Source organism: Equus quagga, chromosome 14 (assembly GCF_021613505.1).
Source record: "Equus quagga isolate Etosha38 chromosome 14, UCLA_HA_Equagga_1.0, whole genome shotgun sequence".
Taxonomy (NCBI): domain Eukaryota; kingdom Metazoa; phylum Chordata; class Mammalia; order Perissodactyla; family Equidae; genus Equus; species Equus quagga.
This window is the reverse complement of record NC_060280.1, coordinates 21,355,185-21,381,749: the sequence shown is the minus strand read 5'-3', so window position 1 is coordinate 21,381,749 and position 26,565 is coordinate 21,355,185. Positions and strand designations below refer to the sequence as shown.

Sequence of the window (26,565 nt, the reverse complement as noted above, 5' to 3'; positions counted from 1 at the left end):
CTTTGCTTTGCTCTTCCCTAAAGGTGGACATTTAGATAATTTGATAATGGCAACCTCACTTCCCCTTATATATACTTGAAACCAAGAGGTGGAGGGCAAAAGGAGGTCAAGGTCAGGATAGGATCTCTTGTTGGACTCCTGGTAGCTAAGGATCTGATTGCACTCTACTCTGCATTTGGAAGAAACTTCTTTAACTCTGTGCCAAAAATAGTAGATTAGCTTGACTATTCCTCTCCTAGAAAAAGTGGAACTGGTTCCGGGAACAACTGGTTTTATAACTGCTGGAAAGCCCTTAAACTCCTTAACCAAAGAATCTAGTGAAGGTTTTTCTATTTATAAGCACTCCTACTGCTTGGTCCTCTTATTTTTAAGGTCTACATTTTCTAGGTTTCTAAAAAGCTTGGTATGTGAGTGGCGCTTTTGAACTTAAAGTATAATCTTAGTGACTTTGACATCTCCCCTGTGCCCGGAAGCCATGGCTCACTTGAAATTGGTTTTTTGGATTTGATAAGATCCCTTGACCAGGCAGCCTGGAAATACTACATATTTTCTTTTGTTTTCTTTTTTAGCTGAAACACATGTCATCTATGTTTTTAGTGACTAAAGAAGAGGGAACCATCCCAAGACTTATTCAGGGCCAAGGCTTATCCACTGTGTTGTGTTCAAAATCTCAGTGTATTTACAGGCGAGGAGCCATCATATAATTTAACATGATCTGATCAGTTGGGACAGTGTTTATACTGTGGCCAAGATCCTGAGGGAACTGGAATCCATAACTTATTAGAAGCACTGAAGGAAATGTGACTCTACCTGGTGAAGCCTGCAGACCTCGATATCAGAAAAAGGAGAGCAGCTGTGTTTTGAGGACCCCAAGGTAGGAGTTCTGAGAAGCAGCTCTTGGCTCTGAATAACATGATGGCTAGAGCTGTCACACTGGGAAGCTGACTGTCTTAGGTTTTTCTCACACTCCATGCTTGCATACCAAATGACACCCCCATGTCATCTGCCCCTCTTGACTGTTCTGGAATCAGTTCTTTCCCTGTGTTCAGTGAAGTACAATGCTGATGAGGTCTCCCGGGATATGCCAGCCAGGGAATGCTGCAGAATTGCCCTCACCCAGCATCCCTAAGAGTGTTCCAGAGTGTATGTGGAGGCCGTGTTCTCTTGGCACATGCTGGCCAGGCGGTGAAGGAGTCATACTCCTGGGGATTCTCCATGGCCCCTAGTCATGGCATCAAGTGCTGACAGCATCCAGAACTCTGTGGAGACCTAATATGACTGTCTCTTGGCCAAGCTACAATGGAGGGGCCAGGCCAAGAGTGAGCAGGCATCGTGGAATCTGACCAGCCACTAGAGTCAGAGAGTGATGGCTCTGAGGAGGCTGCCCGGGTGATTTGGCAGGAAGGCTCATGTTTAACCTAAAGTTGACCTGAGTTCCAGATTGGAACAAAAATGAAAATTCAGCTTTTTATGATTGGTCATTACTAGCTATTGAAAGTCTCTCTGTGCTCATAATAAACATGTTGGTAGCACATAGTACTTATAGTACGTAGTAAAATGCTCGTAAGGAGGAAAAAATTGTGGCCATTTAGATGTGACTCAAAACATGGCATCTTTTCAGGGACAATGGAAAAGCGAACACGTCCTCAGCTGTTTGTGCCACAGGCCTGATTCCAGGGCTCTTAGCTAACAGTGGGTTCTATGTGTCGCTCAGACATTTTTTTTCTTGCCAGCCTGAAAGTATTTTGGTATCGTTCCCTTGGGTTATTTGTACAGATCTTCACAGATGGTTCATAGGTGTCCTGATCAGAAACGTTGCTTCTTTTTGTTCTCTTGCACAAAAAGAATGACTTAATTAAAACTGTCAGTACAAGGGATGAACAGCTTCTAACTGTGATTTGGTCTTTTAGCTTAAACAAAGCCATTTAAATGATTTCCGTATTTCCACAATCATTCAAAAACTGTTTATATCACACAGAGGAAATGTTAGAGCATCCTGCTATAAAGAGCTTCCTGCACCTTTATTCCCACACGTTTTTGAGTTTAATTACCTGACTGACCCTCTGTGTCTCTCTGTGAGGTATAATTTTCTCTATTTAAAGCATGTGAAGCCCCAACTGAGGTGGCCTACCTGAGATGGCTCCTGGTTAGTGCAGCCCCGCCTCCTAATCATTCCGCGTTCTCATTCTCCAGTGAGCGTGGTGCCTTGCAGAGGAGGAGGCTGTAGGAATTCTGTACATGAATATGGAAGCCCTTCAACAAAGTCCCCAGGGATCTGCTGCCTTGAGGTCCAGCTGGGCAAAGGATGGGAAAAGGGAACCTGCAGCTTCCGGCCTCTCAGCTCCCAGGCCTGGCATTTGTATAGCTCTGTAGGACATGTTATTCTTTCAACATAACTTCTTAAACGGTAGTTTGTTTTCATGTTCTTATTATCCTTTATGTATTCATGTCCCATTCACCCTTACATCTTTTAGCCCTACTTCAGCTTCCTATTTATTTTATTGTGTTTTAACTTATTTTTCTTTATCCCCCCTGCACACACACCCCTAGTTGATGCCCATGGGCTTCTTGCATCTTCTATCATTCCCTGTCTTAACCTTCTTGCTGTATGTGTGAAATAAGAATGGAGGCCAACAGGTGGTGGATAGAAAGCCATCCATTCCACACACAAAGGAGATAGTGTGCCTTTTTTATCCCAGTACATCCCACACAGACACACCCTAGGTCACAAAGGATATCCCCATTCGCCCTTGATTATCCTGGTTTTAAATATGGTTGGCTCAGAACTGACAATTCTGTCTTAAAAATTGTCAGTTCAAGCAAATCAAGCAACAGTAAGCAGAATTCCTTTGTAATTCAGTACTACATCCAAATAGCAGGGAGTTCTTTCTGGTAAGTCTGTTTCCAAAGGAGTAAATTTTAGTCGATTGATCACCCTTTGAGACAAATGCTTTAGCCAGGGCTTTGGTTGCAAGTAACAGAAACTCCATTTAAACCTGTGCAGGCCAAGAGGGGACCAATAAGAAGGGCAGGGATATATTGCTACTTTTAGAGAGCATGAACCAGGGATGAGAATGCTACCAGTGTCTCTATTTCTTGGCTTTCATTTGTGTTTCTATGCATATTGGCTTCATAGCTAACTCCTGCTGCAAACCAACTTCCTCTACAAGGAAGAGGACATGGTCACTGACAACATCAGAACCTCCTAGCACAACCATTACCATTTTATGTTCCTAAGTTTAAAAATTGAGAGGAAGGATTCCAGCCATCAAGGCTTTGATCAGGTGGCTGGGAGGGGTGAGAATATCTCTAAGAAGATGGCAGCCCTCACTTGTGCCACATGGTTATAGTAAAGGTGATGATCCCAGTCTATTCTGGACAGTTAGACAATAGATTCCAGGGTTCAGGAAAATTCTCTGTCTGTATTGGTATTCTCCATTCCCTTTCCTTAGCAAGAGAGCAAGGGTAAAAAGTTAAAACCTAGTCTGAGTTTTTTAAAAAATAGTGATAAAGTTTCTTTTCTCAGCCTTAAGTATCCCCTAATAATCTCATCCCTCATTAAAATGCAATGTTCCCCAAGATATTGAAAACCTACTTTACTTCTTGAATCTGCTAGCATCCAGCTCTTTGTGCATGAGGAACTTACCAAGAGTAAACTCCTTATTCACTGACCTGTGGGAGAGGTAGGGGCAGGACTCAGTTTAGATTGGCTGGTGTCCTTAGATAGCCTAAACTGACCTTTATGTAGAGACACTATCCATGCTGCAATCTTTTTGGTCAGTTCTGTCCTTCCTGGACACACACAGTCCTGTCCCCATCCTCTCACTGCCCTCCTAATTTCTGAGGCTGATTAACTATCATGACCAACTCCATGACCCCCAACCATGGAACACGCTGCGTGGTTGCTACGTCATCCTGAAGCTTCTCTCTTCCACTTAGGGATGGCTAAGAAAGTAGTCCCACCTTAGGCTGTTGATTGCTGGAGCTGTATATTAGGCCTGCTGAGCACCAGTAGCAATAGCATTTTGGGTCTTCTAGAAACAGATCCATAACCTGTAAGGGTCAAGGTGCTGTGTTGTCTCTGTTCCTGAGGATTCCCAGCAACATCACTCTCAAGGCTTGGGGAAGACTTTGATCTCACAATTCTGGGCTGTGTTTTATATTTGCCTGCAAGAGATCTGGGTCTTAGAGGATGGATTACTGCATCCAAGACTTTGCCCAGCCTCTTGAGAGCAAAGCTTTGATGGAGCAAAGTTGGTTTGGCTTCAGTAATCTTGGGTAAAATTTCTGAGTTATGATATATATACAAGAAGAACTCCCCATCCTGCTTTGGTTCTGTGATACAAGAGAAGGAGTACGTTTCACTGTGGAATTCTTCCAGATGCAAGAGGACATGGAAATGGCAATCTGTAGTTGCCATTTTATCTCCACAGAGTACACAGATCGCTTGGTCCCTCATAATATACCAGGTAACTAACCTGAATTACAGATTCAGGAACAGCTCTGACTAAGGATAGTTTGGATGAGAAGATTCATTTTGCCCCTGTCACATTTGTAGAAATAACCATCAAAATAGAAGAGGAGAAAGTTTGACCAAATCTACGTATATCATACCATAGCACATCATTAGTCCATTGGACAGGTCTAGCCTAGGGGCTAACATCATTAGTTGAGTAAAGAGGACCTCTTTCTTATTTATAGTCATCAATAGGATGAGCATGCTTCATAGGGTAGAAGTCTCCTTTAAATTCACTTGCCATTCCAGAATGGGGAGGAATAGAAATTTAGCATCCTTCATAATTGCATTTGACCTCCTTTTCCTCAGCAGAAGCTGGCGTGGTTCTCTCACTCTGACTTCATGCATGGAGAGCTGGGCAACCGCTCTCACTGATTTACCTAGTAGAGAAGATGGATAAGACTTTTCAGAGATTGTCAAACCTGAATCACTCAGGCATCCTGATGTATGATCTCATCATGCATCAAAGCCTTCTATTACAATTCCATTCTTAGGATTATGGAAACAGGTGTACCTTCTGACAGAACAAGCTCTTTTTTAAAGTAAGACAGAACAGAGCTGTGTCCCAACTCTCTTTTTAGACACATTTCTAAATAATTGGAATGACATTTTCATAACCATGTGGCCTTTTATGCCCTGATGATACAGCCATTTTATAATCCAAGAATGACATTGGCAAGTCATTTGAACCTGTTGCCCAATTACTGGAATAAGGAGAATACATTTTTTCACCCAAACCCTCACCTTTGGCTGATGAATGTTGGCATTCAGCATGATGATTCTAAAATATTCTTCTTGACCCTGTTCACAGATGCTTTCGGGTTCTTCTCCAAGTGGAGGTGACATTTTATCCTGGTCAGTCCCCTGCTAAGGGACTGCAGTTTTCTTGAGAGGATGTCAATCTTATCTAGATTGTAAAAACATACAACTCTACACTTCACCAAAAGCAAAGGATGGTGATACTGCAGACTTATGACTGGGACATTATCTTCATTTCACTGCTGTGTAATACCTTTCAAAAGCTTGCTAGAGGACAACAGTGATTTTGGTAGACTGAGAGAAAGATGCTTTGTTATTCTACAACAGTGATTTGGGGAAAGAGAAGGACCCTTTCTGCCATGAGCATCACTGTTATGTGGGCCAGTGTGACTGCTGGGAGAGGAGGTGTCCTCAAGTCTGTTGTGGGAGGGAAATGTACAAGGAACCACTGTTCTAGGAACTCAGTGCTTCTGATTTTAAAATGTATTTTAATTATTTAGGAAAATGTTTTTATAAGTAGCTCAAATATTATGGTTAAAGTAAAAGCTCACCTTGACCAAACCTCCCACCCACAACTTTTTGTAGCCCAGACATTTCCCCAGAAGAGAGCACTGGTAAGTGTTGTTATGTAACCTTCCAGACACTGGATCTATTTATTCTCATACTTTTATCAATACCTATGGAGTTGTAGAGTTTTGTTTTCTGTTATCACCCTGTATGATTCTTTGGATCTGGCTGTTATCACTATCCAGGATGCCTATTATTTCTGTGATGGTCCATAAATATCTACCCCATGTTTTAAAATGCTACAAATTGTCCATAGTATTGATGAACCGTAGTTTATTTAGCCACTCCTCTGTTAATGGACACTGAGGTTCAGACAGCGGTTTCAAACCTTATTTTAAGTGAATTTTCATACAATCCCAATATATAAAACAAAATTTGTACTGATCTGCTCCTCAATTAAGTTATAACAACACAGAGTTTACTAATTTAGTACACAGTAACTTGGGCAAGGTGGTCTAGTGGTTAATATTTGGTGCTCTCACTGCTGCGGCCTTGGCTCCCTTCCCGGTGAGGGAACCACACCACCTGTCTGTCGGCTGTCATACTGTGGTGGCTGTGTGTTGCCGTGATGCTGAAAGCTATCCCACCAGTATTTCAAATACCAGTGGGGTCCCTCATGGTGGGCAGGTTTCAGCAGAATTTCCAGACTAAGACAGACTAGGAAGAAGGACCTGGACACTTCTGAAAAAAAATGGCCATGAAAGCCCTATGAATGACAGCGGAGCATTGTCTCATACAGTGCCAGATGGTGAGAGGATGGTACAAAAATGCTGGGCAGGGTTCTGAGCTGCTATACACAGGATCACTGGGAGTCAGAATCGACTCGGCATTAACAACAAAACTTGCGCAAATTATCCATTTGTACCTTGTTCATACACTTTGTGCCTCAGTTCCTTTATCTGTAAAATGGTAATAAAAATAGTACCCATCTAATGGGATTGTGGGAAAGATTAAATGAGTTAATGCATGTGAAGTGCTCTAAATAGTGCCTGGCACATGTGAGTGCTACATAAGTGCTTGCTGTGTATTTACAGCACTGTGCTGGGACCACATTGAGTTGGTCTCCATAGAATTGCTTTGGCCCTTGGCTCTGGTTCTCCATTAGCCTTTGACCTACTTTGAGGGCATCACAGGAAAGCAGTGAGTTCTACTGGGCTCTGTTTACTGTGAGGATATCATCATGGATGTTGTTTATCCTGTTACACAGAGTCTGTGAAAACAATGGAAGTTCTTCCCCTCCATAGGAAGAGTTCTGCTTCTCCTAGGCAAGCAATTGATTTTGCCATACTGATCTCTGCATCTTTTCCCTCACTGTGCTTCCCTTTTTCCATTGGCTGCTAGAGGGGATCCAGATTTTGCAGTCTACTTCTAGTATGTGTTATAGACTCAATGGCATGCATTTTGTGTATTAACTGAGCTTATGATGTCAACTTACTTTCTTACTGGAGTTTTGTGGGTTTTTTTGGTCAACTAGTAAAAGTAGCCACCTCTCTGGGTGGTTGTGTGGGTAGATCTTTTATTATAATGAGGAGCACACTGCGCTCCTTGACTGAGGCACAGTTGGTGTGGTGGCTTTCTGGAGTCTTGTGGAAGGAGTTTTCCCTTTGATCTTCTCTTCTTCAGCTTCACTGGCAGAAGTGGCAGCTGCCAGTGCTGAGTGCCACATGCACATGCTGACTCTGGCACTGGGTTTGGACATGCAGAGCTTCACATGGGTGCCTGAGTCCTTTTCTATCTTCTTTATCCCCTGAAAATCACCCTCGTGAGGTTTTGGTCAGAAGAATTATTTTCTTCTCTTTTCTTGTCAGGTTCTGAGAAAATGTAGGTTATAATTATATCCTCGCATACTAATCAGAGTTTGACCATGGGAGGACTGGAATATTAATTAATGTAACAACTATAAACTGCCATCAACACAAAGAGCCATCTGTGATTGTTAAGGCCTTTGTCTATGGTATGAAAGAGCTTCCATAACAATGAACAAGATGCAGACTGGAGAGAGGCTTGATTAAAAGGCAGTGGTATGGCAAGGTGCTGTGTCCTATCTAGCTTGTGCCTGGCACAGCCACCCTGGGAAATGGCCATTGTGCTCACCCTCCCCCTGCACCTTCAACAAACAGCCAGTGCTTCTCTCACAAGTGAGACTCCAGGTTTGGATGGAGAATGCTGGGACCAAGACTGGCTCTGCCACCCGCCCTCACCTGGGCAGTATACTGGGGAGGAGGTGAGACAAGGGAAGGAAGGAGGTGCCCTTTCTTAATAGGGAGGGGTTGGAAAGCCTATCTTAAATGTTGGAATGTGGGGAATGGACTCAGGAGAAGGGGACCACCCTTGGGCCCCTGTGCTTGGGCTCCTCTCTGACCCCCTTGTTTGCACAATCATGACTTTCCTTTGGAGTGGAAGATACCTGCTTCATGAACATTGAAACATCAGTTTCCCTGGACTAGCTCAGATTATTATGATTGTCACTTCCCCATTTAGCAGTAAGGTCTACTTTTTCAGACTGCCAGGTCCCTGGATGGTCTATGGTGGGCATTCCATTTAGCATGGAAGAAGGGAGTGTTGGTAGTGTTGGGCCAGCTCAGTTCTGTTAGCAGCTACCTCCCTTCTCCATGCCTGCAACCAGGTCAGACACACCCAGAAAGTGACAGCAGCTCCTGTCTCCAGCTCAGGACGTGTTATAAGATCCTGCCTCTTACCTGCCATTTTAAATCTTCTCCTTTTCCTCTGTTTTCCATAGTTCTGGGTACTTTCCATTTCCTGTGTTTTCCCCCTGCTTAGCCCTTTGAGATCCCTCTGGCTGTCGTTTGGGTTCTTCTCAAGACGTTTCATCTCAGCTTTCTCAGCTTGCTTCTCTCAGCTCTAGCTCTGCAGAAACACAGCATGCCAGCCTGGCTGCCAGAGCCCTTACTGGGGGTGGAATTGGCCACTTCTGGAAGGGACGAGTGAGTAGCTGAAGGGCTGTGCAGGTGGCCTCCCCTACCCTCCATGTGTGAGCCATGTTCTGACAGGCCTCTGTGCTGTAAGGTGTGCCTTGGTTCTGGAGAACCCTGGCGTGAGAGTTAGGGGATACCAAGATCTATGCAGGAGTTGTTCCCACATAGATCCTTGGTGAATGGTACCAGCTCCCCAGTCTCTCAAAGAGTAGACCCTTATTGCTGTTGGTACCTCTGGCAGGTTGTGCCTCCAGCTAAACCAGACCCAACGTGTCCAGTCAAGTCAAGCACCACTGGTTCTGAAGCTACATCAAGACCTTCCTGGCCAAGGGTGAGGTCATCCAGGGGGTGGTTTTGTGGTTTTGCCAACTTTCAAGACACACCTATCAATGGTATCTGGTCTGGTCCACCTTGTAGTAGTTTTGAAATCTTGTGGTTTCCTGTTTAGGTGGGTGGTTTTGTACATATAATCAGTGAAACCGTCCTCACAAATTGCATACTTCATTTGGAAGTTGGTAAGATGTTTTTCCAACCTTTTAAGTGTATTTTTTTTCTTCCCTTTAGTCCCAGGTAAATCACCACGGTGCTGCTAGTAATGAAACGTACCAGGAACGCTTGGCACGTCTAGAAGGAGATAAGGAGTCCCTCATATTACAGGTGGGTCTTTTTTGGTGGGAACCAGCTTATCCAGTTAGCTCCCATTCTGTAGCTGCCCTAAATAGGAGGGAAGTGCAAGGGGTTTTCTCTGTTGAATTTATCCTGCTCCCATAGTATATGTTTTTCCCCAAAGCCCCAGTATATAGTTGTACATCCTAGTTGTAAGTCATTCTATTTCTTCTATGTGGGATGCCACCATAGCATGGCTTGATAAGTGATGTGTAGGTCTGCACCCAGGATCTGAACCCGTGAACCCCAGGCTGCCAAGGCAGAATGTGCGAACTTCACCACTCAGCCGTGGGGCTGGCCCCTACTATATGTTTTTAAAAAGACTTCCTGAGACAAAGCAGAAAGCAGCTAGGGGCACAGTTTAACTCTGGACTTGGCTTTTGGGAGCCATGAATGCATTCATTTATTTATCATGGACACCGAGCTCTTGCTTCTATACACTGGAAGCTCTGTGGCCAGGCTGATTAATGAGACCCTGTCCTTCAGGAGCCCAGGAGTCTTACAAGGGAGATAAGATGTGTCCTTCTAATAAAACAAAACCATGAGCAATTTAGGCCTAAGGGTGGATACTAATGGGATCAGGCCCAAATCATCTGGAGCTGGATGTAGACTGATCTCTTGCAAATCCCCTGGAGCTGGTAACATGGGCTAATAAGCCTTTGATGACTCCTTTGCTTTGAAGGGAAGAACTCCAAAACTTCCCACGGAGAATGATAGTCAAAGGAACATTTTCAGTTCTGAAAACTTGCATTCCTTGGTAGGACATAAAGTTGAGCATTCTTCTGGGAGGACTTTTGCTGAAGTAGGGGCTCTTTGCTGTGTTAGCTCTCACCTGCATCAGTCAAGCATCAATATCTGGTATGCATCAGACACTGTGATTGACGATTTGGAGAATAGTAAGGCTAACATCCCAATCCTGGCTCCTTAAAAAGCTTGCAGGGTGGGGACCGGCCCCATGGCTGAGTGTTTAGTCCGCACGCTCCCCTTGGGCAGCCCAGGGTTTCGCTGGTTTGGATCCTGCGTGTGGACATGGCACCACTTGGCAGGCCACGTTGAGGCGGCATCCCACATGATACAACTAGAAGGACCCACAACTAAAATATACAACTATATATTGGGGGATTTGGGGAGAAAAAGCAGGAAAAAAAAAAAAAGCTTGAAGGGTTTTGGACAAGACTGGTAGTAGAATGGAAGAGGAGGCAGGTAGGGTTCTGGAACTTTCGAGCACCAGAGTTAGCACTAGAGTTAAGAGGCTACAGTGTGTTTGTTTTTTTCCTTCTATTTTACCTTATTTCTTTTATTCATTTCACTTCATTTTATGACTATAAGAGAAATAAATGATAATTTTAGAAACTTTGAAAAGGTAAAAAAAGTTTAACATTTTGGCCTTTTTCTCTATCCTTTTTTTTCCCCATCCTGCCCCTATTTTAAATAATTAGGCTCAGACCAAATATATAATTATACAATTTTGCATCCTAGTTTTTTTTTGCTTCACTTTGTTGATTTTGTTCATCATAAAATATTTGAGTGCCTACAACTTGGTGGACACTGGTTTTAGGTGCTAGGGATGCAGCAGTGAAGAAAACAGGCAAACTTCCTAAACCCTTATTCTCTAGTTTCCGTTTGTGTGGGTGTGGGTGTGGATAATAAACAAACCAATACACAAAATATTTCAGGCGGTGATAAATACTATGAAGGGAAATAAAGCAGGATACGGATTGTGTAGTCAGGGCAGACCTCCCTCATAGGATGAGACCTGAAGGATGCTAGGGAGAGAGCCACATGGACACCTGGAGAAGCACATTCCAGGCAGAGGAGGTGGTCGGTCCAGCACACACCCTGAAGGAGGAGTGTGCTTGGTTTGTGGGAAGAACAGGAAGGGGCCCTGTGGCTGGAGTTGGTGATCTCAAAGAAGCCTGGTGGGAACTGCCTTCAGAGAGGAAGCAGGTGCCAGATTACATCTACAGCACAGTATAGCGCAGCCATTTTGAGGGATGTGTAATTTGAAACTCTACCCCAATGACATGATTGATGAAAGAGGGTCCAATTTAGAATTTGGCAGCAAGCAGTATGAAATTGCAAACTTTTGAACCAGGAAACTTCCTGGCTAAAATAACATTCCTATTTAGAGGATTGAGATTTAATGAAGTCCTATGTGATCATTTCTTTGACTCATTGTTTTCTAAAATTCCTAATTCTTGAATAATTCTTATTTAAATAATCCTAACACAATTGGGAAGCTATTTATCAGACAAATCAGAAGTGGATCCTAGTGGTTTCTTTTCTGCCAGGAGCTTGTGGACAGACTTTCAGAGTTGCTCTCATGTGATCACCGCTATTTCACGGTGGCCCCATGGAGCTGGTTAGACAGACCCTCAGCGTGGCAGAACCTCTTACTTAATTCACAAGGCAGCTCAGCTAGACTGAATTAATTGGAGCCCTTGGCCCAGAATGTTTTCCTGGGTTTACTTGTGAAAGAACAAGGGAAATCACACACAACAAAATACATTATTTCCAGGATTTGGTAAAACCAATTAAAACCAAAATCTTTTATATCATCATTAGTCTGTAACTTCTTAAGGCAAGGATCATATGGTTTGTTTTCACTTCTTTATCCCCCCCATACTTCTGTATGCTGAGCATAATTTTAGAGGCTCCAAAAAATTTGTTTTTATTGAATGAAGGTCACATTCTAAGATCTTTAATATTTTGTCCCAATTTTCTACAACTCTGCATTCATAATGCTTAGGGTAAGTATCAAGGTTCATAAGGACCTTACCGCCCTGTGTTTCTTAAGTCTTAGGCCAGGCTGAGCTCCAAGCTATAGAATGCTAGAGATCACATATTATTGCTCTGGGTCCTGCCAGCGCGTGGCCCCAAGGCGTGGTGCAGACTATACAAGTGTTAATCCTCATAATAGGATTAACCATAACACATCCTTCCCAAACAGAAACTTGGGAACCTGGGGAGCAATGGCTGCCCCCTGGAATCCTGCCCTTTTGAAAGGAAAGTTAGTAGTTGAAAAGGCTAGTACTGCTGATAGTGTTGGGCAACAAGGAATAAAAAATGAAAAACCATAAAAGGTTTGTGTTCAAGATGGGCCTAGTTAACAGGTGTCCATTTTCAGATTATAATTGAAATGCTAGCACAGCATGCATCAACTCCGGGAATGTTTCAATAGTTCATTAATCACGTGAGAACATAAAAATGGAAAGCTTAAAGTAGCCATATTAATTTAGGTTGGTTCCTCTGTAAAGGGGAGCTTTATAATTCATAAAGTTTATTTAAACACTCATAGCTGAGTTCATATTAACTCATGCTCCAGCTATCATTCCTTTATAGACTGAGAAAAAATTTATGATAATCTGTATTTAAATGGCAATGACTCAACCATTGGTTAAAAACCGAGTCCAAAGACTCAATTTACCAGTCATTGATTTCTTTATTTTTTGGAGGCCACCCATTTACTTTCTTCATCTTCCTACTTTTTCTTTAATAAAGAAAAAGAAAAAGGATCGTAGACAGTTCGCTAATACAGAAGGCTGTGATAATCCTCTCAGTATATATTTAGGGTATAATTTAAATGACATTGTAAATGAATTTTTATTAATAATTCCAATAGATATCCTCAGAGTTCTTCAGAAAGATGACTTTCTTCCTGCCATGTATGTGCAACGCGGCTTGTGTATATTTATGACTTAGAGTCATGTTTTGGCCTGTGAAGCACAAAAACCTTTCTGGAGCCAAGTTTTGTCAGTGCTAATACATGCCCTTTACGTCCCGCATTCCTTAATTGCTTCAGAACACTCGCCTGATAGGTGAGCAGTCCTCACAGCCTTATGAGAGAGGTAAGGTCATTGGTTAGTTTCCACAGAAGTTTGGATTGCTCTTCCACATGAGGTGGCAGAAGCCCTGGCAAGCCAGCTGAGGTATGCCTTGAGGTCGGGGCTGCCTGACTGAGCTGTAGAAGAGGAATAAGGAGCAAGAGTCCAGCCCGGAGGCAGCTCTCATGGCTGTTGGGTGTTTTTCTCTTGAGTCTGTCAAGAGCAGGAAATGTGACCAACGTCATTAAGGCGGTGGCTGAGACTCCCTGGCAAGGTAAGAAAACAACTGGAGTTTCCTTCATCCAGGACTCTTTCCCTACCTGCTACCCACCAAAAAGAAAAGCCATTCTTCTTCTATGAGAATCAGTGGTGTGGTTTCACGGCTCACCTCCAGCGGGGAGCCATTCCCACTCCTCCACCATTGCTTTATTTCCTGGAACAGGTGAGTGTCCTCACAGACCAAGTGGAAGCCCAAGGAGAGAAAATTCGGGACCTGGAAGTGTGTCTGGAAGGACACCAGGTGAAACTCAATGCTGCTGAAGAGATGCTTCAACAGGTAAGGCCTGGTGGGGCTGCAGGTCCTTGGGTTCTACAGCAGCTCATACGTTAAAGCCCGTTTCTGCGTCCAGGGCAGCTCTCACTGCTTACTTTCGCATTCCGCCTGGGGGTAGGATTGACTGCTCACTGTGTTGTTTATACAGCAGGTGAAACCAGCCTGAACATTGAGAGTTACAGAGCAGGGAGGGTGGGGAAGGGCTGGCCTGAGACCTGAGATGAATAACCTGTTGGGCTGGTTAGACAGATTCCCAGGTGGCACTTTCTCTAGGCCTGGCTCAGAGAAGGAGCGCTCTGCTGGCGCTGTCACCCTCATCTTCTCACGTGAACCACAGTTTGACTGTGGGTGGCATCTGGGGTTTTAGAAAGTCAATCAGCTTATTTTGTGCCCCTTTCTTCCCTCTCACTCTTCCCCTCTGACTCTGTGTAATTTTCTTTGATAAAACTTATTACATAATAATATTTTAATATAATTTAATACATATCAAAATGAAAAAACAACTAGCTGCTCTCCTACCATTCAAAAAAAAAAGAATCTCTTAAATGTCTTCTGCTCTTTCCTTCCCGTCTTCCTTGTTATGTGTACATATAATTTGCAAAGCTCTATTCACACCAGAGGTACAATTTAGTCCTCAGATTTTGTATGCTTAACATCAGAGTGAGGTTTTTTTCATTTTTAAATTTTCCTGTATAGTTGTCTTTACTCTTATTTATAGATTTTTTTTTGAGTGAATCATAATTGACTCTTCTACTCTTGAACAATTTTACCCTATTGTAAATAATGAGCTGCAATTTTTAGGGAGGGGTGTCAAGTTTTTATCAAAAGTCTTTTTAGAATCTGTTGAGAAGCTAATTAGAAATTTTATTTTATGAAATCTATTTTAATATATATCTAATTAATAGGTTTCCTTTACTTGCATCATTCTTGCATTTTCAGCTATTTTGAAAAATAAACCATGACTGAAGTGGATGTGTGTGTGCTCTGTAGCACCTCGTACAGCACTTGACACAGAAAAGGTGCTCACTATTTAGGAACAAGTTAGTTCCTTAAAAATGAGTGGGTCCAATTAGATGACTTCTTATCATCTTTCCCCCAAGCTCTAACTTTTTTTTATTGCAGTGATCCAACGTAAAATTCAGATTATTTCTCCACAGAATAGTAATGAACACAGGCTTTGAATTTGACCTTTGGTCTCAGAATAAATGCCTTAGTTTCCAGGTGTTTCTTAGTTTTGTTTGAGTGCATTTGAAGAACAAAAAAAAAAGTAAGCCAGTATTTTTATGCAAATATTTATAAAAACTAGTTCCAACAGCTCAGAAGCTGTTATTAGTTCATTATCTTTTCACTGCTGATTAATAAGTTACCACATTCTTGGGTCCGTTTGATTTTCTATTTAAATCATGTGCCATTTCTCTTGCTCATCGTATGCCCTGAAAATCTGGAGTTGCAATAGAAGTTGAGTCTGTCTGTCTTTTTATTTATTTATTAAAGTTGATCTTCCTTTTGAAGACCCAGGAAAGAAATTATCCTGATGGAAAAAATCTCAAATAGGAGGAGAGCATTTTCACCTGGAGTGCATAGGACCCAACTAGACTGTATTTTAAAGGCTGCACGAGGTGTGGTTTTGAGGTGGGCGTGAGGGGGGAAGGTGATGGAGTGTTACGAGAAAACTGAGAAAGAGACCAGGAAAATTTGCATGTGGAAGGGCACAAGTCAGAAAAATGTCAGAAAGTTGATGTTTCAGGAAGACAGTGCCTGGCGAGTGACCGTGTCATCAGAGGTCAGAGAATGGCTGCGTTGTAGTGCTGAGTTCTCTGACCACCCACCATGACTGCTTTTCCGGGACTGCCCTGGACCCATCTCCATGGCAGTGTTTCCACTCTCTTTTCAGAGTCTCTGTGCCAAGGAGTCTGATGTTGGTTCCCAGCACCACCTGGGGGAGGCTGTGTTGTCCTTCTGAGCATTATCCCTTGGACTGGATTTTAGACTTTTGAAAAAATCTTAAGCTCAGTTACCCTTTATATCTTGTTTATTCTCAATCTTCTTTCTTATGTGCTTTGGGTGAGGTAGCGGGCATGTGGTTTGCATGTACCATAGAGGTGGATGTCTTGGCTTGGTATATCTTGCAATGTGGTAGCTCTTATTTGCCACCTCTGGGGTTTAAAGATCTTCTTAAACTTAACCAAGTTGTTTTTATGCCCATAACTTTCACTGTGTTCTCTCAGTCTTTCACGGGTAAAATGAAAGGCATGGGGAATACTCCTGTCTTGGCAAATTCAGAGATCATGTCATAGGATGCATTTGATCCTCAGCTCCCACTCATGTATTTACTGGGCTTGGTGGTGTCTGAGCCTGAGATCTTTGGGTTCCCAGCTCCAAATCCCAAGTTGAATGTTTCTGCTGTCCATGTTAATACTTTCCTGAAATCTTCTTGATGATGTTTGAAAAAACACTTAATTCTTGCACCACAGCGTCCATGCGATGCTATCTGTGGCTTGGATTACGTATGTGTCCTCTGAACTGGGGGCAGGCAGAGACTTGCCTGGTTTCACTGTGATATCCTGGACTTCAGGGCTCTTGGCTTCTCGTGGTGGGAGTAAAAATGACTCATGACCTTGAGGCAGAGAATGGAGGCAAAGGATTGCTTCTTTCCACCAGCTCTCAGAGACCATTTTTGCCCTGAGAAAATCCTGGCCTCCTGTTCAAAGGCTCGAGGTGCTCTGAAGAGGTCCTTTCACTGTCTCAACGTAGGACCTTCTGACTGCCCATTGATACTGCTTCCCTCGGGTGTGCTGCTCCTGCTGACGCTGTACACTGAAGGCCTGCTGTCTAAAGGAGGCAGCCACTACCAACTCTAGCTGACTGCCCATGTAGGCCCAGTGTTGCTAGATATTCCCATTTTTTGCAAGAAGCTGGAAATCCAGATTTAAGATGTCTTTCTCTTTTAAAGACGTTGGCAACTAATTTAAATGAAAAAAAAAAATACTGTGTGACCCACATGATACACACCTTCAGGCCAAACCTGGTCCACAGACCTCTAATCTGCAGCCTCCAGTCTATACTCGACCCCTCTGTGGCTGGAATAGCGCTAGGGAGACTGAAAGAAACCCAAACCCAACCAGCATAGCCCAACTCTGTGCTTCCATGGGCTCCAAACCCCACTGAGCTGTCTCTCCCACCAGCTGCTCTCCTGACCAGTGTTGGCCTCCCTCCAGGAGCCCAGGAGGGAGGGAGTTAGTTCTCCACCCAACTCATGAGCCACACACCCCCAAGCCTGGCTTCGCCCGGCCTCTGCTAAGCACTGATCTCTCAGCTCCATCTGTTTTCTTCTATATATTAACCCATCCAGTCTCTAGAAAGAGAGAGCATGAAGACCCTTGGAGTAGACAGGAAAACCAGAACCAAACAGAATCAGCACGCAGGTAGGTCCATATGAGTGGCCCATAGATTATGGACACATTTGAGGGCAAAATATTTCTTGTCTGCAGCCCACTGCGGGATGCAGGTTGGGAAGGGGCAGCTAAGAGCATCTCTTGGGGCTGCCTATGGGAGCACCTACTCAGATATGGTCTCAGTCTCACTGAGCATGTCTGAATTCCCCAGGGAACCTTCCCCATTAGGAAGAGACATTTCCCAGGTAATGTACAAGTGGATCGTCAAAGGGCCAGAGCCAGAGGCAGTTTTCACTGGTCTGGGATAGTCTGAGCCACTGATGTGGGTCTACAGCTCACGGGGCTGAGCCTTGCCCCTTATTCCTTAAGCAGATCAAGGCATTGCCCAGCTACCCAGCTGCATCTTTGAGGGCTGCACACTAAGCTGTCCAAGCCCAGGGCCTAGAATAGCACCCCAGGAGCACAGGCATGGGCCAGCACCCTCCTTGTTGTGACTGGCTAAGACCATGTTGGCAACAAAATCTCTTGTCACAGGGAAGGTTCCCCATGGTCTGTTGCTATATTTGAAGTCCCTGGTGGCTTTTACTAAAGTGGCCTCCGTGGGCTCTGTGGTGTTTAGCAGGTTCCTGCACAGCAAGCTCCTCTGCTCCTGATCACTGACCCTTCTCCAGAGGGTGACGGTTTCAGGGAAGAAGCTGATGCTCTTAGTGGATAAGGAGTTTTAGACAGGGCTGGCAGCCAAATGGAGCACTTTCCAGAGACTGGTTACTTACAGTGTGATCAATGTCAACAGCAGAAACAATCTTCAGTGCCAAAAAGTAGACAAGATGCAAACCTTCTTGTGAGGACACAACTCAGCTTTTGGGAAGCCTCGAAGGACACCAGGTACTATTTCAGTCCTCCTACCTGACCTAGAGCTCCGGCTGTTGGGTAGCCTTGTTCTTTTGGCTACCTTTTAGCTGAGGTGTGAAGAGTGACAAATTTAGGGGATTTGGAGTCAGTGGACATGACTTTCTATAGATTCACTACTTGCTGTTGATCTGGGAAAGCCAATGAACCTGTGTTCTTTTTTTATAGAGAATAGAGATGACAATGTGGATTCTACATTGCCCGCCTCTTAAAGCCGTAGTACATTCATTCCAGTTTGGTTAAAATTGAACTATTGCACAAATGGCCAGTGTAAGTCAAGACACTGAGCAGGAGGATACAGACCTAAGACACAGGCCCACTTTCTGCCCCTGAGTTGAGTGAGGGAACAATGGGCCCAGATGTGTGAACTCGACAGAGCGTCATCAGCACCCAGCTGATAAATTTCCCAAGAGTACCTTTAAGGAGGTATTTCTGTCTCAAAAAGAATATTAAACAGAGCTATGCACACAGTCCTGTGGGAGCACAGATCTGTCTAAGGAGGCAAGACACTTGAGTCATGAGTGAAGAAAACAGGGATTTGCCAGTTATTCCCTAAAACTCCTCCTGGGAGATTTGTAAGGCAGAAATAACTTCTTTCCTCAAGTGTATCTCATTTGGTGTTGGATCTCCAGACCACACTGTGAAGTAGCGTGCTTTCCCCTTCTTACAGATAAGGGGACTGAGGTTCAGAGAGATGATTTATTAATGGGGACTGAGTCTGGACTCAAACCCAGGTTGACTACAAGCCCCTCTGTCTGCAAAGAGTTATTCATGAAAGAGGCTTCGCAGTAAGGCCTAGGCCTCTTACTTCAAAGGGCAAAGGGACACATTTTTCCTTTCATGTCTTTCCATGGCACATTCTTTCATTCTGGTTTCAGATTGCCAGTCTGGCTCCGGTCCTCTGTCATTGGCCAGTAACTCCCTGGGTTATGTTCCACACTTAAAAATGGAGGTAATTGCTTCAAGATGTGGCCCTTTAAGGAGAGAATAAGTTGAAAGGCAAATTCTTTTTATCGGCTCCAGTCAGAGACTGAGCTTTGGAAAAAGGAAATGATGGTTCTCTCTCAGACGTAAGCTTTTTTTCATGTATTTGTCCTTCTGGAAGAGATTATTGGTAGTGGTAAAGTGAGAGGGGTAAGTGATAATTTTGTTCGTTGTTTTTTTTCCTAAATTTTCATTACCTAGTTTCATGGTCATTCATAGTAAGAGAAACAAACCACCCACCTCCCATGCCACCCTCTCCTAATCCCTTCCCCTCTCTCATTTACATAGGCAACCTTGAAACACTTGGGACAGCAGTTATGCTATTATGCTCTAATGCTTTTATGAACCCTTTGCCGCTTTTCTCCAGCCCCCTGCCTCCCCACATATTATGGTAGCTGTATTATTCCAAGAGATTCCAGCAGGATCCCTCCCTACAGGTCTGAGGAGGGGCCAAGCCTTGCCTTGGTGCTCCAGACAAATAGGCTGGATCCAGAGATAACTCCAGTCTTGGTGATGAGAGCTAGGCATCCAAGAATGCTTTTCTTAAGGGTAGACAGAATAAAGCAAGCCAGCAAAGGAGATGGAAAACAAAAAAGAAAGGTCTGGAAAACCGAAAGGCAAGATGGGGTGGCAAGGAGTAGCTTATACTGGTGAGTGGATGAAGGGTGAGTCGGTTGAGAGCTGAGAAGTGTAAGCTGCATCTGAATGTTTGGACTTTGGTCCCTAGAGCTATTTCTGTGCCCTGCCTGGTGAAGTTAGAAGCTGGATTGCAGACATACAGATGTCTTGTTGAGAAGTGACAGGAAGGTAAGGAAGAAGAGGCACCAGGGTTCAATTGTTCCGTCTGGAGCTTGGCTGTGGAGGGGAAAGGAGGGGATAGAGAGAGCCAGCATTCACACACACGATGCACAGAGCATGCAGTTGCCTAGTGAGAGCACAGAGAGTTGACGGTGGTCATTTGAGGCATAGGCAAAGTCAGGAGGGAAGGTTCTTTAGAATGTCAGAAATTTGATCATGTTTATAGCCTGAGGAATGGGAGCTGATGGTGAGGGAGAGATTAAATGCCTGTCAGAGTGGATGATTAATGGTCCTCCCCTGAAGCAGCACAGACTCGGTGGGAACTTCCTCAAAGGCGGGACAGAGGTGAGGGAAAGCCTAGGACCATGTGAGTAAGCGTCATTGAGTTACCAGTTAGTGGGAGAAACAGGACCAGAACTCAGAGAACAAAGCCAAACGCTAATGGTTAACCAGGGAGGTAACCTGAGGTTTCATCAAGCTGTGTGAGGATGGCGTGAAGAGTCTAGAGACAGAAATGGTCAACAACAGGAAGGTGAGTCAGATGGGGCAATTCAGGAGCAAACTCTAGAATCACTGTGTTCTCTAACGTATGCTTTTTATGTGCAACCTGGAAACTTACTGGGCTAGGCAATAGGCTAGGCAACAGTTCTTAAAGGGGAAAGAACCTGACAGAGAAGGTGGCCATGTGCAGTTGTGCCAGACTGACCTTGGGAAGGAGACGTGGGCTTGCTTTCTCTCGGATGTGGATTTCAGAGATATTAATGAGAGACAATTCCGGAAAACTATGAAATAGAAAGGATATAATTTCAAGTAATGGTCAGATGATTTAAAGAAATCTTTTCAGTAAATCGGTGAGGTTATTTGAGGAGAGCAGAGGGATAGGGTGGCATTTAAGACTTGAGGAGTATGGAAAAGATTTGGAACAATCTCTGAAAGGAACCAGCCAGAGATGGATGCAAGTTTTGCCAGGCGGTATTAGAAGATCAGCTGTAACTAGATAGTGTAAATTTGTATGGAAACCAATTGGCATCATTAAGTGACTTTTACCAGCAATTCTCGGGCCATGGGGAGTAGAAACATAGGGAAAAGACTGAGGTTTGGCATGGATTGGGCTCTGGTAAAACAAATGCACTTTAGGTCTAGGGCAGGGATGAGTTGGATGAGGGATTTTCTGATGCAGATATGATACAATTGAAATGACTAACCTCGAGGTATTGAGTGGATAAGGAGGCAAATATTGCTTAAAGGAAGTTGATAAACTAGGAAAATAGGGGTTTATTAAGTAACTAGTGACCACAGAAGAAAAAATTAAAGATTATTTGAGTGAGTAAACGGGACAGTTGAAAAGTGAGAGGATTGTGGCCAGAGGAGAGAATTTGAGTGGAAGATTTTAGAAGAGCAAATGCATTCTGGATAAAGATGAGGGCCACGTTATGGCCATTCTGTGAAGAAGCTGAAATGAAGTAGAAGCAAAGCCTGTTGGTGGTGAGGTCAAGAAACATGAAGCCAGAGTGGATACTGAGTGAAACATTGATTAACAAGGATGTTGAAGCTACTGAGGAGATGGAATGCACCCAAAATAAGAAGAGAATCTGTTGACCAAAAGACAAAAGCCTCAAGGAAAGTGGGAGACTGTCTTGGGTTCTGGATATTCGGGGAGAGTGTGATATAACTGAATGAGGAGGGCAGACGTAGACGATCAATAGGGACAAATAATGGTCTGGAAGCAATCTTGAAACAGGGAGAAAGGTGTTCTGTAGTAAGTTGTTGTTGGAGTAAGTTGGGTTGTTGGAGCAGAGTGATCTCCACTTGAGATGACTGAGAAGGATGTGTTGTATCATACAAAAGTCAAAATTCAGTTTATGCTGGAAGTAGAAGGAGCAGTTGAGAATGTAGGGTAGTTAAATCCCACTAGGACACATATGATAGAGGTTACAGTACATAATACTGGCTGGAGGCCATGCCAGGCCTGGGGATGGGAAAGTAGAACTGGACTGGGGTAATCTTGTTGATGGCTGGTTTTGAGTTCAGGGAGTAGGACAGTACTTATTAATGAGAAGGATGAGGGGTAATGATAATGAAATGAAAGGCACATGCTAATAGATATAAGCTAGGAGAAAGTACGTAAAAGTTTTGTTATCGGTGGACTATATGAAATTAAGCTTAAAACTTTGGTGTGTCCAACTGGAATGTCCACTTGGAATATTAGTGTAACCAACTGGAACCCTGGCATGACCAATTGGAATGGCTATTGGAACTTTAGTGCAACCAAGTAGAATATTATCCTGGTCAGCTGCAAGATGGTGTGATCAATTATAGCCCAGCAGTTAAAGCAGCTAGAGGGGTTTTGGCAATAGTGGAAGTTGAGTAGATTCTTAGCTTTCAGGAGGGATAGATTCTGAGGCTTTTTTGAACCCCATGAAGGCAGTGACTTAAATGCTGGTCTGTAGACAAACTGCATGAATATTGTCTTAAGATACTCAGGCACTCAACAGGGGCTGTGTTTTTGACTGTCATATCCCTAGGCCTTGGCATCTGGTAGATATTTAAAACATATTTGTTGAATAAATGATTGAAGTCTCATGCAAGCATATCTTCTCAGTTCTCAGTACTCCAAAGCAATTGTTATTATCTCATGGACCTTGATTTGTAGAATTGCTCCTTTTTCCCTTTGCACTGGTGGCTGGGAAGCTCGCATACACATTGTAGTCTATCTCTAGCTGTGTATAGAACTTTAGGGTGTGAGTTTTATACCAACTGAACTTTGGCTTCAACTTCTTTTCCTACCTGCTTTAGTTTTTATGATTTGTTTTTTAACTTGAATTGTCTATTTTGCAAACTGCCTCCTCAGATCATTTTTGGAACAAAGCAGGTAGATGAAAGGATGGAGAGATAAACATAAAATGAAGTGGTGGAGGCAGAGAGGAAGGTGGGGAAGAGGAAGAAGGCGGTGGGAATGAGTGGGTGGTATCAGGGATTATATCTTAAGATACTCAAGACCCAGAAATTATCTTCTTCACCCAAGGAAGAACCTTTTAGGGTCTTTTATAATCTGCATAGCCTTAGGACCAGGCCCTAGTAGATAGTATGTGCTCAACAAAATCTTGATCATTTGAGTGGCTATTTCCTGGGCCCAGTGAGTATTTGTTCATTGGCTTTTCTTGGCGTGTATTTTTGATTACCCTTAAAGTTGGGACTTCTTCCTCTGTTTGGAAAACAATGTGATGCATTAGACAGAAATGAGTTTTGGAATCAAACAAAGCTTGGTTTGAAAACTAACTCTGCTGTTGACTGACATGTGTCCGTGGCCAAGACAGGCTAATCTCTGTGTCTGTTTCCTCATTTGTAAAATCGAGAAGAACTATTTCCTATCAAATCACTGAGTGGGTTTATTGACAGGATGTAGGTAAAATACCCCACAGTGTCTGGCACTGAGGAGGCGCTCGGTGAATTGATGTCCTCCCCTCTCCATTATATTGGACACACTTATCTGGCTGACTCCTCGTGACCAAGTAGCCCACGGTTCTGGCTGGCAATGCTGCTGCCTCTGCTCTTTATGCCAGCTTCAAGTCTGCCTGGCCCAGGAAGAGCTGTCCTCCTCAGCCCAGTGCTCAGTGAGCTCATTTTGCTGAACTGGTGACTTCTAGATACTCATCCCCTCAGATTAGCAGATGGACGGTGTGTGGCCTGGATTTCTGAGGTACTGAGGGTCTTTGGCCTGGGGAATCATGTATTCCAAGTTAAAATCTCTGTCCTACTTGGTTTGGTTTATGATCTGAAGACTGCTCAGAATATGTGAAATCACAGCTATTGGGTCAGAATGTTGAGATCACCACTCTTGTGCTAGGGTTGGGTTGCCCAAGATGGTACAGAATGTTCAGACCATGGCAGGATATTGTATCTTTTCTGTCTGCTCATTTGCCTGATTACTCTCCCAGTTGCCATATTATAGTCTCTTTGCTAGGACCTGTGTATCCAGTGTCTACCATGTGTCAGGATTTTGGAGCTCATGGAACATTGCCTTTTGCCAATGGAGAAACGTTGCCCCTGGACTTTGGGAAATGCTCCTGGTTTCTGAGGTCTTTCATAATTCCTGGTAGCTCTGAGCAGGTGTTTTGCCTTTCACCTTTATTTTTTGTCTAAGTGTATATATTAATGGCAGGTTGTGGTCTACTACTGTTCAAGTGGTGGCAGGACTACTAATGACCTCTCCTGGTCTGTCCTCACAGTAAGGAAAGAATAATTTCTTGCTTACATCCCATAGTGGCCGGGAAAGATCCATATCACATAAACAGAATTCTAATATAATCATTCAGTAAATACTCATTGCATATCTACTATATGCTGCAGCTCCCTTCTGGGTTCATTGCAGTGAGGTCTTACACTGGGATGTGTTGAAGACTGGGCTGAGCACTGATTGAGCCCAGGAGGTGATATGGAAATTTTGGTTTTGAAAAATATATTGTTAACATAACATGTAATATAAGATATATATTATGTTATGTTAACATAATATGCTGTTAACATAAGCTTGTTTTTTTGTTTGTTCTGGTGGAGAGCACCTGCTGCTTTGCCTTAAAAATAGAGATGGAGAAATTTAGCTCTTTGAGTAGACCCTTCCATTTTTCTCTGCTAGGAAATAAAGAATAAAGGTTTCTATGGACAAATGTGTTTTTTGAGAAATGTAGCTCCCATTGTCTCTCAGAGCACAGTGGATAGTAGCAGGGGCTGTGCTACCCATGAGTGACCCAGTATCAGCCCAGGCCTGTCCCTAATAGACTTGTGGCTCATATGCAGCAATCTCAACTCTGTGTTGTCCAACACACAACTTAGAGATTGCCTTATGCTGTGTGGCTGGAGCTAGCCTTGTCCTTGTTGCCATGGAGGTTTATCACTTTGATATCTGTTTTTTGCTTGCAGGAGCTGCTAAGTCGTACATCTCTTGAGACCCAGAAGCTTGATCTGATGACTGAAGTGTCTGAGCTGAAGCTCAAGCTAGTTGGCATGGAGAAGGAACAGAGAGAGCAGGAGGAGAAGCAGAGAAAGGCAGAGGTGAGTGTGATGTACCAAATTCTCCAGGGACCCATACTATCCTAAGCTCAGACCAGGCGACACTCCCCTAATGTGGACGCGGGCCATCTGGTCAACGCTAAGCCTGGCAACTGCTGGGTGCCAGAAACATGTAGTAGAGACGCAATGATCTGTTAATACCAAGTTATCAGGTTTTGCTGTGGCTGCAGATTTCAGCAATACCCAAACCACCCAGTTTTGGCTCTAAAGCTTTATCCTTCCTCAAGCTGCTGACAAGGATAGAAAGAGAAGCAGTAGTGGGGGAAGCATCAGACAAGATGTGGAGGGACACAAGATGTCTTCCGTGAGAGCCAAGGTAAGGACGGTGTACTTGGATGAAGTCAGCTGCCCAACAGGCCACTGTCACTATATCCAAGGAGTTTGGAGACATTCTTTGATATGCATTTCGTTGACCCAGATGGAACCCTTAGATGATGTGTTTCTTTTCTCCTGATAGGCCATATGGTTGAGCCCATGCACAGGCCTTCTCTAAGAGAATGTTTTCCTATATCGTTTTTGTTTTCAGGTTCCATATGCCCTTCTATCTGTCTAGAGCATGCCAGACTTCTTTTTTGGATAAATATTTGGATGAATTTTAGGCTCAGAGGTCCCTTATTTGAGAGAGAACTCCCTGCTTTAACCTTAGATAGCCACCTTCCGTGTGCCTCTACCTACAAGTCCCTGTATTCGCACCTGGCCATGTGAGATGTGGAAAGAAGATAGGCTTTAGGGTGACAAACAGCTTTGCTCAATTATTGACTTAACTGCTTAATAGCTCTTTGAACTTCAACAAGTTAGCTACTTAATCTCTTTGGACTTCAATTTCTTTCTCTATAAAATGGGTAACTGTGTGGTAGAGTCCAAATAAAATTCAAAAGTTAAGTCCCTATCATAGTATCTGCATTTAGTAGGTACTTGGTTTATCTTCATTCCCTTCCTCCATTTAGGCATCTTCAAAATCTAAAGATGGGTATTGTTTCTTTCTATTAAGTGCTAACGTTGTGTACTGAAACCTATCATATTTCTGTGTTTACTGGGTAAACACTGGTGATTGAGGCATTTTTAATGTGTAGGCCATCTGCCTTGCATTACTTTTGAGAACATGTTCATTAGTGAGAAGTATCGTTGCCAAAAGAAAGTATCTCCATTAAACAGAGGACAATATCATCTAGTTATTTAGAGTTCAGGCTCTTGAATCAGATTTCCTGGCTGTAATCCAAGCTCAGCTACCCAGTAGCTTTGTGATCTTAGGCAAGTAATTTAACCTCCCAGACCTCTGTTTCTTCTTCTGTAAAATGGAGATAGTAATACTTTCTTGTTAAGCATGCTGGAAATGGAAATGTAGACTTACATACATTATTTGCATATAGCAAAGGTCATGCAGACTGAAAACTTATCTGTGTGAAGTGTTAGTTGAATAGACTCTACTTATTAAATGTTGAGAAAGAAGCAATTGAATTTTCTCCAGGTTTAGAGTTACTTTACCAATGTTTTAAGATGTGTGATTACATGTGAACATACATTAAGGCTTTGTGGGCAGAATTCAGTAAACTCTGAGAAGGCTTAAAGTGATAGTGACAACACAAAA

General features: G+C 43.4%; 1 protein-coding gene across 23 annotated transcripts in view; it reads left to right on the top strand.

The window, feature by feature from the left end:
- PPFIBP2 (PPFIA binding protein 2) overlaps positions 1-26,565 on the top strand; it is a 144,156-nt gene that overhangs the window by 60,220 nt on the left and 57,371 nt on the right. For 13 of the 23 annotated variants that reach the window (XM_046685232.1, XM_046685236.1, XM_046685234.1 and 10 more), the window contains 4 exons: positions 9,020-9,109; positions 9,343-9,435; positions 13,711-13,824; positions 24,828-24,959. In XM_046685232.1, coding sequence (XP_046541188.1) covers positions 9,020-9,109; positions 9,343-9,435; positions 13,711-13,824; positions 24,828-24,959 — 429 coding nt within the window. Of the gene's footprint in view, positions 1-9,019; positions 9,110-9,342; positions 9,436-13,312; positions 13,543-13,710; positions 13,825-15,741; positions 17,247-18,009; positions 18,102-19,003; positions 19,078-20,228; positions 20,440-23,811; positions 24,018-24,827; positions 24,960-26,565 lie in introns of those variants that run through there. The other 10 variants (XM_046685237.1, XM_046685245.1, XM_046685246.1 and 7 more) reach the window with 5 other exon arrangements.